General features: G+C 34.7%; 1 protein-coding gene across 5 annotated transcripts; it reads left to right on the plus strand.

Moving 5' to 3' along the window:
• The first annotated feature begins 1023 nt into the window (after window positions 1-1023).
• LOC133197229 (uncharacterized) lies at window positions 1024-14400 on the plus strand. Of its 5 annotated transcripts, none has more exons than XM_061333150.1 (2): window positions 1024-1548; window positions 12865-14400. In XM_061333150.1, exons 1-2 carry the CDS (start codon window positions 1466-1468, stop codon window positions 14183-14185), a joined length of 1404 nt encoding a protein of 467 aa, XP_061189134.1. In that variant the 5' UTR covers window positions 1024-1465; the 3' UTR covers window positions 14186-14400. The 5 variants fall into 5 exon arrangements, with proteins under 5 accessions (XP_061189134.1, XP_061189137.1, XP_061189133.1 ...); XM_061333153.1 differs by lacking the exon at window positions 1024-1548 and adding an exon at window positions 3382-3458; XM_061333149.1 differs by lacking the exon at window positions 1024-1548 and adding an exon at window positions 4676-5552.
• Window positions 14401-15118: the final 718 nt, after the last annotated feature.

Below are 15118 nucleotides of genomic sequence, written 5' to 3' on the forward strand. Positions count from 1 at the left end.
TGCATGGAAACGTATTCTTTTGCATGGAAACGTATTCAAAAGTGTGTTTTAAAAGTTTCTTATTAAAAACAACCAGTCTATTGAATGACATGCAGGTATACTCATATATTTTATATAAAAACTCAAAGTCCTGGGGAATTTATCTAATATATTAGAGGGTGATAATCTCTGTAAGATTTAGTATAAAGTACAGTTGGAAATTATTTAGAACTTTATATCAAATTCTGTTCCACCGTTATTTTCACTGGTGGTCGCATTACAAAGTAATGGAGAAATAAATCAGCAATGAAAAACTTATATAGACCTCTTTGTCAAATATATCTTTGAATAAATCTACAGCTATTTTTTGTTGTGTCATCATCCTCACTGCATTTCAATATCCAAAAGTATTTTTAAAATCTTAAGTAAGATGTTATCGAAAGGTGGAGTAAATTAAAGTTTATCAAACGACATTTGTTGCTTTCTAAAAATATCGCGTACCACTTAACGCATGTCTTCATTATTTTACGACTAGAAATTAAATCTAAAACACCCTTTTGAAGATTTGAACTGCAAGGTTGGCTGTAAAGCAAACAAATTTAGTACAGATGGCAATTTCTCTCTTTGGTTTTTAACAATGTTTACATTACTCTTACGCAAATTCAAGATTTTTGAAATAAAATAAGATAGTTATATAATATGACAGCTCTTTTCAAGGCCGTTGGACACAAGGTAGTTCATTAGAGGTCCATTAGAGGTATATTATTTCTAGGGAATTGGATTCTTTAAAGAAGCGCACTCGACGACACCACTTTTCTTTTCTTTTCTCTTTTCTTTTTTGAATTTTTGAATTTGTTTTTCTTTTTGTGGACCAGAAGACGATAAGTTGTTAATTACGAGACTGGCAAGGGGGTGGAATGACTCTCCAGCAAGCAATGACGGAACTCTTTAATCTTGATAGTGCTTGTATACTAACTGGCAACACAATCATAACTGCGCACCCTACCCTGGGCTTGATGTGGTAGCGATAGTGCAAAGTGAGAATTCTCAGGATAATTTATATTGCACTTTTTCAAACTGCTGTAAAAGCAACCCTTCGATAGTACCGTCTCATTTAAGGATTGTCAAAAAACATTGAAATTTATTTCCAGAGAATCGACACTATAGAGAGACTTAACAAACATTGGAGAAAAAGGGTTTTAAAATCTGTCTGTGTCAATTCAAGTCCGCTTTTTAACTAGGATTACTCAATTGCACGAGAGAGGATTCAGTTTTTAATATGTAAGCTTAAAACGAAGTCTAAACGGATTTTTTTCTAATCATTTATGAAAAGATAAGACAATCAATGGAAGATTCTCAGCTCGCTGATTTGCGGCAAGGCCTGGTCAATGCTACGAATGTTAGTCTGTCGTCTGCGTTGGGCGCATCACACGGATCTAATAAGCAGTATCCGGAATAATGATTTGGTAATTAGCAAAGTACAAGCATGAAGGAACGGAACTTGTTTATGTGCTCCTTTCAAGAATTGTCACTTCCGGATATCACTCCAACAAGGGGACCGGAAGCGAGGTAAAGTTACCATTATTTGCCTTAGGCGTATTTAGGCTGTCACAAATTTTGTTGAATTCCTTAAAATTAAGTTTATTATGTAGTTTGATGGAGATTAGATTTTGAATATACTCTGTAAAACACACACTATCGCGTTTATATTTTATACTAGCATTCAATTGTCATGACAATAAAATTGATTGTTTTTCTCTGAAATATATGTAGTTCTAGTAATCTAATTATATTTAATATCCATTTTTCACTGATAAAATAGCTTTAAGGTGCTTCTGCTCTTCAGAAATAAATGAAATATGTATAGGATTGTTTATCAAAACAAACCAACTTTAGACTTTAAAAAATTACGACCAAACGATATGCATATGATCTTTTAAAAACAACAAGAAACTCTCCTTGAATATGAAAACTACTTTGAAATAACTTCAGTGTTTCATAAGAGTTATTTAAAGTATTTTTTTTAAATTTAATTTTGAAGCAATTTTATTCATTATATTGAAAGAGTTCTCAAATCGATGGTTTTGGTTTGGTTTTGAAATTCTGTACATATATGTGCAATGTTACTTTGTACCCTCAAATTACAGCCAGTTGTGATACTCAGTTCCATTGTAATTGTTAAATGCAGCTTGCATTCAGCATTCAAATATAATGGAGTAATGGGTTACATTTGTGTTTTTTCTCAAAATATGACATTATAATGGATTTAAGATTTAAAATTAATTGAACGAAAATTCTGAAGGTTGATAGAAATTGCGTTCGCTATGAATTCATTACCCAACTATAACATTTATGGATTTATTGACTTATTTTTTCAATCCCAGCGCAACTTATAATTATTTGATATTGTCGCGATTGAAAAGAGGGCCATTTAGTTGAATGCTAATGTGTATATAATTTTACAGCTGTTTAAAACACGAAAAAGGTTTTTATCCGGGTATTTATCATTTAAAGTGGTGAATGCGACTCAAACATCTGATTAAATTGACACGTTTTACATTTCTGTTCCTCTTTGTAGGTATGAAAAACATGATTCAGATATATGTGGAATATGATTTATCTACATTTCTTTATCATAAAGGTGCAAACCTTTTCACCTAATGTTCGTATTTTTCTTTGACATGCTAGTTTTTATCGGAATTTTGCACTTTTAATTCTCTGCTTTATTGGACCAACACCAGAATTCTTTAGATGTCGTCCTGTAACATTCATTTATTTGACACAGTTGTACCTCTTGCCTAAAGAAAATCAAACAAGAAATCCCTTTTCAAGCCTTTTTACCAAACTATTTAATCACTGTTCTTAGTTCTTGTAATGTACTGTACATTGGTTTATTCTGAACTGAACTGAATTATTCGGAATCCTCGTTATGCAACTCTAATTTTATGATGAATGCTAAGTTTGTTCTCTAACGATTTTTCAGAAATCGGTAAACAATGTTTCTCGATGATTACTCTTTTAGAATCATTTGAATTGTGATTTATAGGCCTAAGATTAATCACTTCCAAAAGCGGGATTACTGAACACTGAGATTTCTGATGTATTTTTGTAGATCAAACTTTGGTTCTTATGGCATGGGCCGAATTTATCTAAATAGCACATATTTCTTCTATTTTCCTAGAAAATGCCTTTGAAATTTCTTTTAATTCTTAAAGCCTTTTCCTGTGTATAAGGTATTTGCTGTCTTTGATTCATTGCAACCTTTATGTACTAGTAAAGTGTGTGCGTCACAGTGTGAATGACGTCATTTTTTCTAGGAGTGCATCTTTCGACCAAGAGACTAAAATACGTGTAAGTAAAAAGTTTCTTAAAACAATTTTAACCATTTAACATTTTTTCAAGTTCTAGTGTTGACTTGTAGAAAACCTTCCACCGCGTCCCCACACCGCGGACAACTGCCTGGAAGTCGTCGGTAAAAGGTAACGATAGTTGTGGTGAGGGTTTCAAAGGAGTATTTGGAATTGGTTACATCGTAGAAATTTTGACCAAGCACTGTTTAGAATTTTATTTGTCCACATATATTCTAGATGGATTGATTTTTCTTGGATGAAACAATTAAAGCTTGCTCATTGGTTATTTTTCAACTTCAATTTTTGGGTATAAGCGTTCTAATTTTGGGCTTTTATTTTATTTGGAGGGAGTGTTATAAGTACATTTAGAAATTGGAACGTATTGATATTTTTCAATACAAAGCAATTAATGTGATTTCAGTCCATGATATCTAAAACTTATACCTCCTTATTTCCTTATTTATATAAAAAACGTTATGAAATATAAATTATAAAAGGTGCGGATACAATGACACCTTGGGTCATCAGCTAACAACCAAGCTGGTTGTGTTAACGAAACAAATAAATATTTTGCGTCATGATGCAGACATTGAACAGAGGAAGTGCCAGTTCGTGAAGCAGATTAACTGATTTCATTTGTTTTGAAGGGTTTTTGTGCATCTATCCACTGTATTTAAGTTGCTTTTGATATTTTTGTTTCTTGTCTCCACTGTTTTTTTTTAATGAAAGACCCCCGCATTTGAAATAATACCACAATTATTAAGTTGTAAATCAGTTTTCAATACAAAATGCCAATCATCTTTTTAACAACAAGCAGACTTGTAATTTCTTTTATGTTCTTTTTGACATTGTATTGATCATAACTCTTGAAGGATTTAAAGTTATGCACGCAGAGAAGTTGTTTAGATCCACTTTTATGATTAAAATCCGAAGCCATGTTCTCGACGCTAGTCATTTGTCTCTACTTTTGGTATTTTTATGAAGTTCGGTCACAACAGTTTTTAATGTACTTCTATCTATTTAGCCCTTTCATTAGTTCCAGTATTTGCTTTTTAAATACCCATTTCATAAAGATTTTATACGAAATAAGGAAGACGTGTATAGTAACCGTGTAATATTAGAATGAAGAGAAAACATATTTTACTTTCGTAAAAATCATCAGAATGAAAAATGGGTATTTTGATAAGCCCATTCAAAATTTATTTGATATCAATTGAACCGGAGAGGAATTCTATAGTAATAAGACAGAGGAGGGGTAATAAATGCCGATATCCTTTAATACATGTCGACGATGGGGAGGCTATATAGAATGTCGTGTCTGGACGTTTGGCATTGTCAGGAGTCGTAGTCAGTCAAAAGACGAACTCAGGCAGAGAGTTTCTGATTACCAGCCCTGTGTACCGGATGTAGGATTACTGAAAAGACCGTAATCCAACGCGCCTTGGCTCACTTGATCGAACCATTGGACCCTACCTATGAAGAATCACCGTTACTGCATGTTTGCAAAGAAGCCGTAATTACCTCGTTTGGACCAACTTTCTACGTATCCATTGTGCTTTTATATCCTCGACGTTCATATTAATCCATAGTTATATTTACAGACATTTTAGCTGTTTGACTAAACATTTTGAGACTTTGGCACTTTCTATTGGAATTTGTTCCTTGTTTGGCAATACTGTGTGAAGACATGATAAAAAGAAAAGAAAACAATTCCAGAGTGGGGATTGTGGACAATAAACGGAGAATAGGAATTACGTATAACAATAGAATTTACCTGCCATATGTATGTTTATATTTACCCAAAACTTTAAATACAGCAGCAGTATTACCGAAGTTTATTGACAATTCTATCAATGTTTGACGACTTATTGTTCTTTAGATTGGAACATTGTGATATTTTCAACATTGTTCCCCATACTTGTATTGCATCCCTTTCTTTCGCTATGCTGAAGTTGTTGCTGGCATTTGCAGCTTAATTTGTTTAAACGTTCCTGTGATCAAGATGTATCTGGCAAGTTGCGGTCAACAAACTCGCCAGGTGGACGTATATGATAATAGAAATCTGAAGATGGTCAGTGGATATGACCTTCTAGACAAACTGTCCCGCCGGAGGATGTATGCACGCTCCAATGTTCGTGAGAAGTCCTCCCTATCTGACCACTATGACCAGCAGGATTTCGTCATCAGCCTTGATGATGTAGGAATTGAAGTTGAGGGTCTTGGGTAGGTGTTACTTCTTTAAGTTCCGTGCCCTGTATTTTCACAACTCTAAAATCGCAAAAAGTCTCTCTCTCGCTCTCTCTCTCTCCTCTGATGTTATCGCTCACATTTCCATAAGACCATATTTAACGTATTTCGGAAATTATAATTGCTCTAATGAAAATAATAAGCTTTTGCAGTTTGCATTAATTATACAATTACAAAATATCAAATTTGGAAAAGTGTTTTAAATCTTTAAATTAAACTTGATTGAAAAGGGTGATAATGCTATTCAATACTTTAATAATTCAGCGTGCATACAGAAGAACGCTGGTTAAAGAGACGAAATCGTTATGTCCAGATGCACAGATATTCGAATAGACTTTTAGTTTTGAATTTAAACGTTTTCTGTGCTTCAATTAAAAAACAAATTACTTGAGAACATGTATAATGTTCATAAGATTGACATTTGGATAATGTTGCTATTACCCTTAATGGTAATAAAATATGAAAATCAAGCTCAAAAGTCCATTGAAACAATACAGTTTTTGGGCAGAGCAGACACGGGCCTCGAAGAACACCAGAGGTGGGATCCGAGGCCTTTGAGTCCAAGGAGTATGCCATCAGTTTGCCATTAATGCCTTTCTCTAGTAAACTATCCAAATATGAAGAGGTGTGTCAGACTCTGTGGTGTCTTTTATTTCGAGTTTAAAGGGATATGTCGAATCAACGTAGGAATAAATATTAATATTGTAAGGAAAAAAAAAAAACACCGTCGTTATATCTAAATGTCGAATTGAAGGCCACAGCAAGAGACTTCATCTTTTTATATAGAAGTTTTTGAATAAAAGGTCTTTCTTGTTATTCAAATGGTGATTTTTGTTAGATAACTGGAATAAAGGCGCGGAAATTTTACTGGTAGGGGACTACATATTTGTTGTTATTGTGTTTATACCAAACCAAATCTGTTTATTTCTGCATTTGTAAACGTTGCGTGCATGGTTGGAAGACTGGAAGACAATCGCTTAATAGCAGTTTAGATTATGTTTTATAATCACCCAAATGTCTTACGTTTGTATGCTTTGGTCCAGCTAATTGACGTATTGCTTGGTGAGAAAAAAAAGTTTTTATTCCATTCTTCTTTGGAAAAGGGAAAACACAAAAATGTCTTTATTTAAAAAGACTGCAATGTCTTGAAAACGCATGAATCAAAGCCTTACTTGAGAAGAAATTAAGAAATGAGAATTATTTGATTGGTTTTACATAATACTAATTTACAGAAATTTAATAGATTTAAATTTAAAAGTGGAAAAGAAAAAAAATATCCATAGCGGTCTTATTTAGCAGAAACATCGGCTCTGACTGGAGTATTCCGATTAAATCTTCAAATATTTTACCTACCAAGAAAGGAACTTTTTGTTGGCTCATGGCGTATCGAAAATTAATCAATTTGAATAATTTATAATCATGTATAATGTGTTTGTTTTCTCAGTGAATAACAAATTCTTGAAGAGACAGCTGGTTGCCAGTAATTATATGTTTGATATACAAGGTCGCAGAACTTCTTTATTCCACTGCCTAATTCTTATCGACTTGATCATTCCGGGTCATCACCAGTCATCTGTCTTACCCGGCCGGAATTGACATTCTGCTAGTCTTACATTGTTCACAGGGGTTTTTAATTTCGAATCAGTTTTCTCAAATTTGGCAGAGATAAGGCTTGTAGAGGATTACGGTAGCAGTTGTATGTTTGACATTCCTTGATACTTCTAATATTAAATAAAAATTGATGTCCGAATAATCATTTAAAAGAAGACAGTTTGGGCAGAAAAAAAGTTGTCGTAAAAATATATTTATTTATAGTTCTGTGCAGAATTAACCAACGTTCGTTTGGCGTACATTAAAAGAAGGACATGAAGTGTTTGTATTTGATGACCGTTGCACGAATATGCTTGTCATTTCGAATTATTATTGTTGGCAAACTATGGTCAACATTGCTTCTTTACTGTCAAATCAGATCTGATTAAAAAGAAAGAAATAAGAAATCGAGCTTTCAGCTTTGTAAAGCTCTTAAACATGGACGACATAATGTAATCTGCAATTCGTTTCTCACTTCACCGTGAGTTTTAAACTATAAGATTGATATCTCAAAGAAATCAAATTCTTTTGCAACTTTGTAAAAAATGGTCTGGTCTACTCATCATTGACAAGGCATCTCACAACATCGCTGAAGTATTAAGACTAATTTTCGTCGTATTCATTCGAGTATAAAATTGAATTTCAAAATGACATGAACATTTGAGGTCTTTTTTTTTTGCAATAAAAAGATGACAACAATGCTTATGTTCTTTTGATGTGTGGAATTTTTTTCTCCTCCAGTAACAAAGTTTACTGAGTATCACAGAAAACATTCTGGGAAAGTTCTGTTCCTGTGTAAAACACATTCACTGCTCCTTCAAACATTTAGTTTTGATAATTATGCATCTTTTAAAGGAATTTCCTCTGCATGCTCTTTAGCAACGTGTAGAAACAAATAGAAACTGTAGGAAAGAATATCCATTAAACAGCACATTGCCGAGAATAAATGTTGTATTTCAATTGCCGAACATTAACTGTATTGAACTGCAGTTCCGCAAAAAGTTTAAATTGATGTAAAATGAAATGCATGAAGAGATTTATTTCGTCTTTGTTCCGAAGATAAGTGAAAATTATGACACGACTGGAGATCTAGGTAAATACAAGAAGTTAATTTGTGTAACATTATAGAATTCGTCCACTAGGGCGGTTATCTCAAATCGATAAGTCGTGTTTGAACTTCAGTTTGAGTGCTTGTGACTGAGATGCTATCATTTAGAATTTGAAGAGGTTCGTAATCTTTCTTATATTATTTGCTTTTCACAAATCGATATTAGGAGATGAATCTGGACAGGTGAGGGATAAGCTCCCCCGCTGTTCTTTGTTGGTATAAGTGGTCTATTGCTGGAACATCTTTAAGGTAGATATCAGAAAGTTTTCACTGTAGGGCACCGCGGAGTCAAGAGTTGTTTTTTGTAGAAATATTTTGGTAGTGTTGTTTTCAGCTGGAAATATCTCCGAGGTAAGATTAAGGTAATTTTAAACATTAAAAATAAACGTTTCTTGATGTTCGATGTATATTTTAGTTTTTTAAGATTTGACAAGATTCTATCCATATAAAGGAATAGTAACTGATAAAACGATGAATTACAATTAAGTTTTCATGAAGAGGATATATACTAGTAAATATAGGTCGCCAATATAGTGACAGGATTGAGTGACGAAAGGCATAAAAGATATTCATTGTAAAGCTGATGAATGCTATCGATGCTAATTTTTTCCTAAAGTCATGAGATTGAAAGGACATTAAAAGAAAGTTCAGTGTATGTATCTGCATCTATACAGACTTTTTTTTAAATGGCTGAGTTGTGTTTTGAATTTTAAAAAGGTGAATATGACTGCAGCTTTTCAAATACTAGCGCATATCTGTCTTTATGTCGTTTTTATTCGATTGATTTTTGTAATTTCAGCCTTTCATAAGTAAATTAGAAAATATTTGTGGAAGAAAAATCATACGAGTAGTATTGTGACACAATTTAAGTTTTTTAACTCTAACTAGATCTACATTGTAACTGTCAAAGATTTTGAGTTAAGAAAGTTAAAAGTGCTCCCGGTGCATACCTTCGATGTAACATTATTCATTCAATGATTTATTCTGTCATTTATTCCTCAATTTATTAAAAGATCGCTTAATTTACACATATTGATGGTTCTTTTGATCGTCAAATAAACAATTTCAATTCATTAAAGATCGATATCTTTATTGAACTATTGCGTAATATTTGGCATCAAATTGCATTTTTTGAAGATAGCATTAAATTTGTCACCTGATCTTCTTAAAACACTAGACACTTCAAGTTAAACCAGCGGGACTAAATTGTCGTGTATAAATTACAACATAAGGATTATTGGATACGCCTTTTATATCTCTGTCTCTCTCTATTTGATGTTTCTTGGATTCCAGTTAAGAGACCCCGTCAGCCCAGCCTTCTCCAGTGGAGGTCCTGTATCGTTAGGTCTTAGGACTAAATTTCTGTAGACATACAAGTATCCATGTTGCCAGTTCTATACACTGGAACAAGGTCTGACCCGGGCTTGTCATCTCGTCTGCTGGGATTACAACCAAATGAAAATCTTTCTCAGCAATTTCTTATAATTTAATGGAATGATATTTAATTTATGATATATTAATGGTTTGTAATTGTGGGATAATATCGTTTTTATGGATTCCAGCAGATCCCCTGTTTACTCTGAGGACACTAGCAAGGCTTAGGGGTCCATTGAAGCTTTCTTATCCCCCCGATGATTTCGTTCCCTCTGACACATTGATCTAATCACGATATCAGTAGTTTAAATAACACCAAAAATATTTATCAAATACACAAAGTCCTTTAAATTTTTCTTCTTCGCACTTCAGAGTTGTTTTGACATATGATTTAATACCTTTGTGAATGTTGTGTCCCCTCCAGAATTGAGCACGCGATAATTATAGCTGGTTTTGTGAGGAACTTCTGTATCTCAATTAAGTCTATTTAACCTGGTCTCTCTCTAAATAAGTGGGGACTTTTGATTTTGTTTGTTATGAGCCTCTCGCTATCGTGTGGAGGGTCCTTATAAAGAAGAACCAACATGTCCGAGGAGCGCAAGCTGTTGAATTTGTTCCCTGTATCCTTGTCTAATGAAGATAAACAGTTACTTGTGCGGTAGGTACTGGTGCTTACAGTTGAAAGTTTAAAGTGGTTGAAAATTTTTAAACTGATTCTCATTTAAAGTCTATGGTCGAGGAAATTGAACTTCTAAGCTACTAAGCTTTGAAAGTGCTTATATAGAAATGTTCGTCTAAAATTAGAAGATTTTGTCTATTTCTATTGTATAATATACAAAGGGATATGTAATGAGTATGATTTTTAAAATAAATTCTAGATTTTTTACATACTGGCATGAAAAAACGTTCGTCTTATTTAAATGAGCTTGACAACTTCCATAATACCTTTAGAGGGATACATGAACAATGTAAATTTTCATCTATTTGGGGGATTTTTCCCCATACATTTGCATGACACTTCTTCAAAGCAAATTCTACCGTTATCTTGTCTTCTACTTTTCCTTAGTTTCTCTTTATTACAGTTAACATACATTGCAGTTGGCGTCAACCTAGAGTTCAGTTCTATTTCCAATTTTGTAAATGAGAAACTTGGTCACAAGAAGTGCAGGCGTCAAAGAGGCCTATTATGGATTCAAAGAAACGTCTACAGTTTCTTTTTTCAAGTGTCAAGATAAACTAGACCTACTTCCGGAATGTCGCGCGCATTTTGGTTAAATCGTGAGCAAGTTTATTATACATGCAAGGTTTTTATTCAGATAACGGGTTGAACTTCCTGCATCGTTGGTGATTTGTCTGCAGGGGAGAGGTGGTCGAGTTTCCTAATTGGAATCTTGCTTGAATAAAGAAATTTCTGTGTGGTGACATTCGATGGTGTTTTGATGCAGTTTTGTTTATATTTGCATCGCCAGTCCTCTTTGTGAACAAACTTCCGGTGCAGAATCATTAGACTCCATGCTTCAGACAAAAGGGACAAGTAACAATCAACAAAAATTATTTCACTTTCGATCAATAGCGCATAAAAGAGACTGATTGAAACTGCAACATTGAAGAAATTTCATAACAGTCAGGAGTGATAAAAATCTCTGTGTGCTTAGAGCATCGATTTTTCTTTAATACATTTATTACCTTCATAGGGTTGAATTGCTACTTTGCAGCCACTAATGGAGCAAAACATAATCACAGTTAACTTGTAAATCACTCCTCAGGACTTGTCACCAAAATAAAATAGATGTATAGAACGAAATGAGAATTTCTGCAGATTAGAAAACTTAAATTAACTTCTCTTAAGTACATTATTGCTACTTCTTTTGAAATCTTGTTTTGCAAATGGTATAATCAGCTAATGTGCCGTAAACGCTTTAAGAACATCAATACCCCGTGACTGTTCGGGTTGAAGAAACCAGGTGTATCTTTTCTTCCTTTCTTTCTCGCATTCTGTATTTTTGTGAAATCTGTTATTTAAAAAGAAGTCGTGCATTTGTCTCTTAGGAACCATGAAGACTTGGGGTATTACGCCTTGTTACAAAACTCACATTAGAACAGTTCATCGAATCTAAGCACACGTCTCAACGACGGGGGCGAGTTCATAGTTCTTTTTCAAAGAAGGGTGACTTTCAAAGGATGCCCAGTGTTGCAGTGCGCACCTGACGTGGAATCTTTTATGTGGGCATTAGCTCCCCTTGATGGCCGTCCATTTCCCGTCTAGGAAACCCCTGCCGAGCGTGTGTAATTAAGTGGCAATTAAGAAGAAAAGATTGGAGTGTACTGAAGGAAAAACCTTTTAACCCTTCTTACAAGACAAACATTAAACACTTTATTTCAAATATCTGTTATTGATCTATTCGTATATGAATATTCTTGCATTTTCTTTTGGTTGTTGTCTGAATATTTAAACACAAGTGTTGTCGGAGAAGTTACTCCTTCAAGATTTATGTGACGTCCCGCGAGCTCTCAGGATTAACACGATCGTTCGTCGTCAGTGATTTTTTTAAGTTCATTTTCATTTGGCTTTACATTTTGATGTAAAAGTTTGGAGACATATAACGTTTTCGAAAATTGTTCTCTGTAAAATGAGACAAAAAGGATGTTTTCGATTTTCGTCGGAATCGGATTTTCATCTACCTAGGTTGGTTTGTTCAGTATTTTTTTTCTTAACAAACATTAGATGTGAGCCTTTATTTTTGGCATTATTATGCCAATTGTATTAAACACGATCGATTCTAGACTTACATTGCGTTCCTTGTATACACTGTTTTTTCTTTGTTTGTCAGATAAGAATTTCTGTAAATGTTTCAAAGATAATATCCCTCATAAGGCAACAGTAACTATAGCTTCGTAAATTCGGTTGTAAAATGCGTAAAGGTAGAATGCAGAAAGAAAAAGATGTAAATATTCAAATTTACGTCGTCTTGCATGAAATCCTCATGTTTGGAGAAATCCATTTAATAGCTCTGAAGTTATAAACTTTTATTGTTTGTTTAAATGGAACATTCAAAGATATTATTTTATCCTTACTATTTTACAAATTGAACGAATACATGTAGTTCATGTGCATTTAAAGAAACAAACAGAACGTTTGTTGCTTCAGAGAAAGTTCCTCCTTTTACACTTTAATGTAAAATCATCTGTCTTGGCATGTTTTGTTTACCATTGTAGACTGATGGAGAGGACAAGCATTGATCACCGGCGTTCCCGGACTGTGCCCTGGTTTGAGGACAATAGGTCATCCTATCAGCACCATGCTGAGTACCTTAAAAAGCTTTCCACTTTGCGAGATGAACTTATTCTTCAGGAGCAGTCACACCTTGCCAATGCACTCGACAGATTACGCATGCGCCAATACAGTAAAGATAACGCGCTTGCACGGAACAGATCAAAGGAATTTCCGCCAGACTCAAAGCGGTCTTTAGTGACTACCATCGAACATTTCCAGAAAATGAGACCAAAGAGGTCTCCTCCACATATATCCCCATTAGAGGGAAAACAGATTCTAGAACCACAGACTTACAAACCTTCTAAAAGTCCACAGTTATCAGAAAAAGGTGTGTCGCAACGGTTGATGGACGACAGTGTTCGGGCAAACCTACAAAGGATACCACAAACCACCGTACAACCGACATCTAGCATCCCGAACATAGGACGTAAATCTATCGCTAAAAGCAAGGAACTAGTGTTAGATGGTTCTCCAATCCACAGGCGAGGTACGTTACCGTCTCGAGAAGAAAGAGACCCATTAGAAATAAACCCATTCAAGGCTGTCTACAAGGGTAATAACGGAACACGCTTAAAGCGTCTAGTACGACCGGATTCAGACGAACTTGATTTGCGAGCTCAAGCTATTAGGTTTGAAGCGTTAAGTGATAAAGATAAGATAAATATGGACAAATTGAGAGAATACTACTGCATTTACTATCTCCCAACAAACACACCAACGAACGTTTCAGACGATGAAGATTCAATGGAAATGCCGGAAGAGAGAGTTGTACAGGAATCGGTGGGATTTCAGCATGATAAAAAGAAACGTTTGACTCTTCTAGAGGGTAAAGGACGAGGTTTACATTCGAATGATCGTGTGGTTAATTCTCCAAGGAAATCTCAAGAGGAACAAAATAACAACGGAATCACGGACAGTTTGATTCTAAATGGCCAGGGTATACGGGACCAGGATGTGGCGCCACCGGCGGAAAGTCAACCGCTGGCGGAAAGTCAGTCTTTTTCTATATACGGTGATAGAAAGTGTGCGGTTCCAGTTCGGAAGCAAATCATTGTGGACATGCCGTCTATTGTGTTTAATAACGCTACACCAGAAAATGAGAATTCCGAAGTATTGGAACGGAAGCGGCGCTCAGTGTTACAAAAGACGTTCAAGCAGAACGAGATCCGTCAACGTGAATTACGTAATCTCTTCGATGACGTCCGAGAATTAAACAAACGTAGTGACGAACTGACAGAGTCAATAAAGTCATCTTCAGATTAAAACAGTGCTTTCACCAATGTAGTACATGTATTACCATTCATTTCAGAGGCATTTTTGTTATTTATTAGTAGCTCATCGACGTCCAGTCACCAGTTGTCATGTCATTGCATGCCAATTTGTTGTTCATCTAGTCATTCTATACACTTTTGTTTATATAAGTGCACATTGCTTAAATTCCTTTTGTTTAAATTAGTTATTAAAGGAGTGGAAAAAAAAATAAATTGTTAAACTTGAAAACATTCTTATAGTGACCATGCATACCTATACTCAAACTTAACCAGACAAAATAGAACCCTTGAATGAGAACTTTAGGAAACTTGAATTATAATTAAACGTTTCAGTAATTTCTTTTCATAAGACTTGTATAAGGGACGTGCATATGCTGATTCTGTCGTTCCCAAAAAAAAAAAAAAAAATAATCCGATGAGCATAAAAAGTAATATTTCTAGACCCAAGGCCAAACTTTGATTACACTTCCCATAAAGCAAATATTCCTGACCATTTGATGATTCAATCTGTTGAATAAGACCATGAACAATTCAATTTTTCGTCCTGAAGAAATAGCATAAATATCGATAAAAATCTTGTGTGGGATGAAGGAATGCATCAATTACTACATCTTACATGGCCGTAGGAACCGGGGGGGGGGGGGCGTGCCCCCCCCCCATAATTTTGCCGATATATAGATTACTATAGAAAACATAGATACTATATACTTGTGCCCCCTCAATAAAAACGTCTGATGAGCTTTTTATTTTCTTTTTGCTTGTCAAGAAATTTTGGTAGTTGATAGTGCCTCCTCAACTGAAAATGTATGGCTGTGCCCCCCCCCCCCCAACTGAAATTGCTTCCTACGGGCCTGTCTTAATAGAACATTGGCAATCAAGGACAGTCACAGTCCATACGCACTCTAAAGACTCTCTCAGTAGACCA

This window comes from Saccostrea echinata, unplaced genomic scaffold, assembly GCF_033153115.1.
Source record: "Saccostrea echinata isolate AGI-Se365-2 ecotype Australia unplaced genomic scaffold, CSIRO_AGI_Sech_v1 ptg000030l, whole genome shotgun sequence".
Lineage (NCBI taxonomy): Eukaryota > Metazoa > Mollusca > Bivalvia > Ostreida > Ostreidae > Saccostrea > Saccostrea echinata.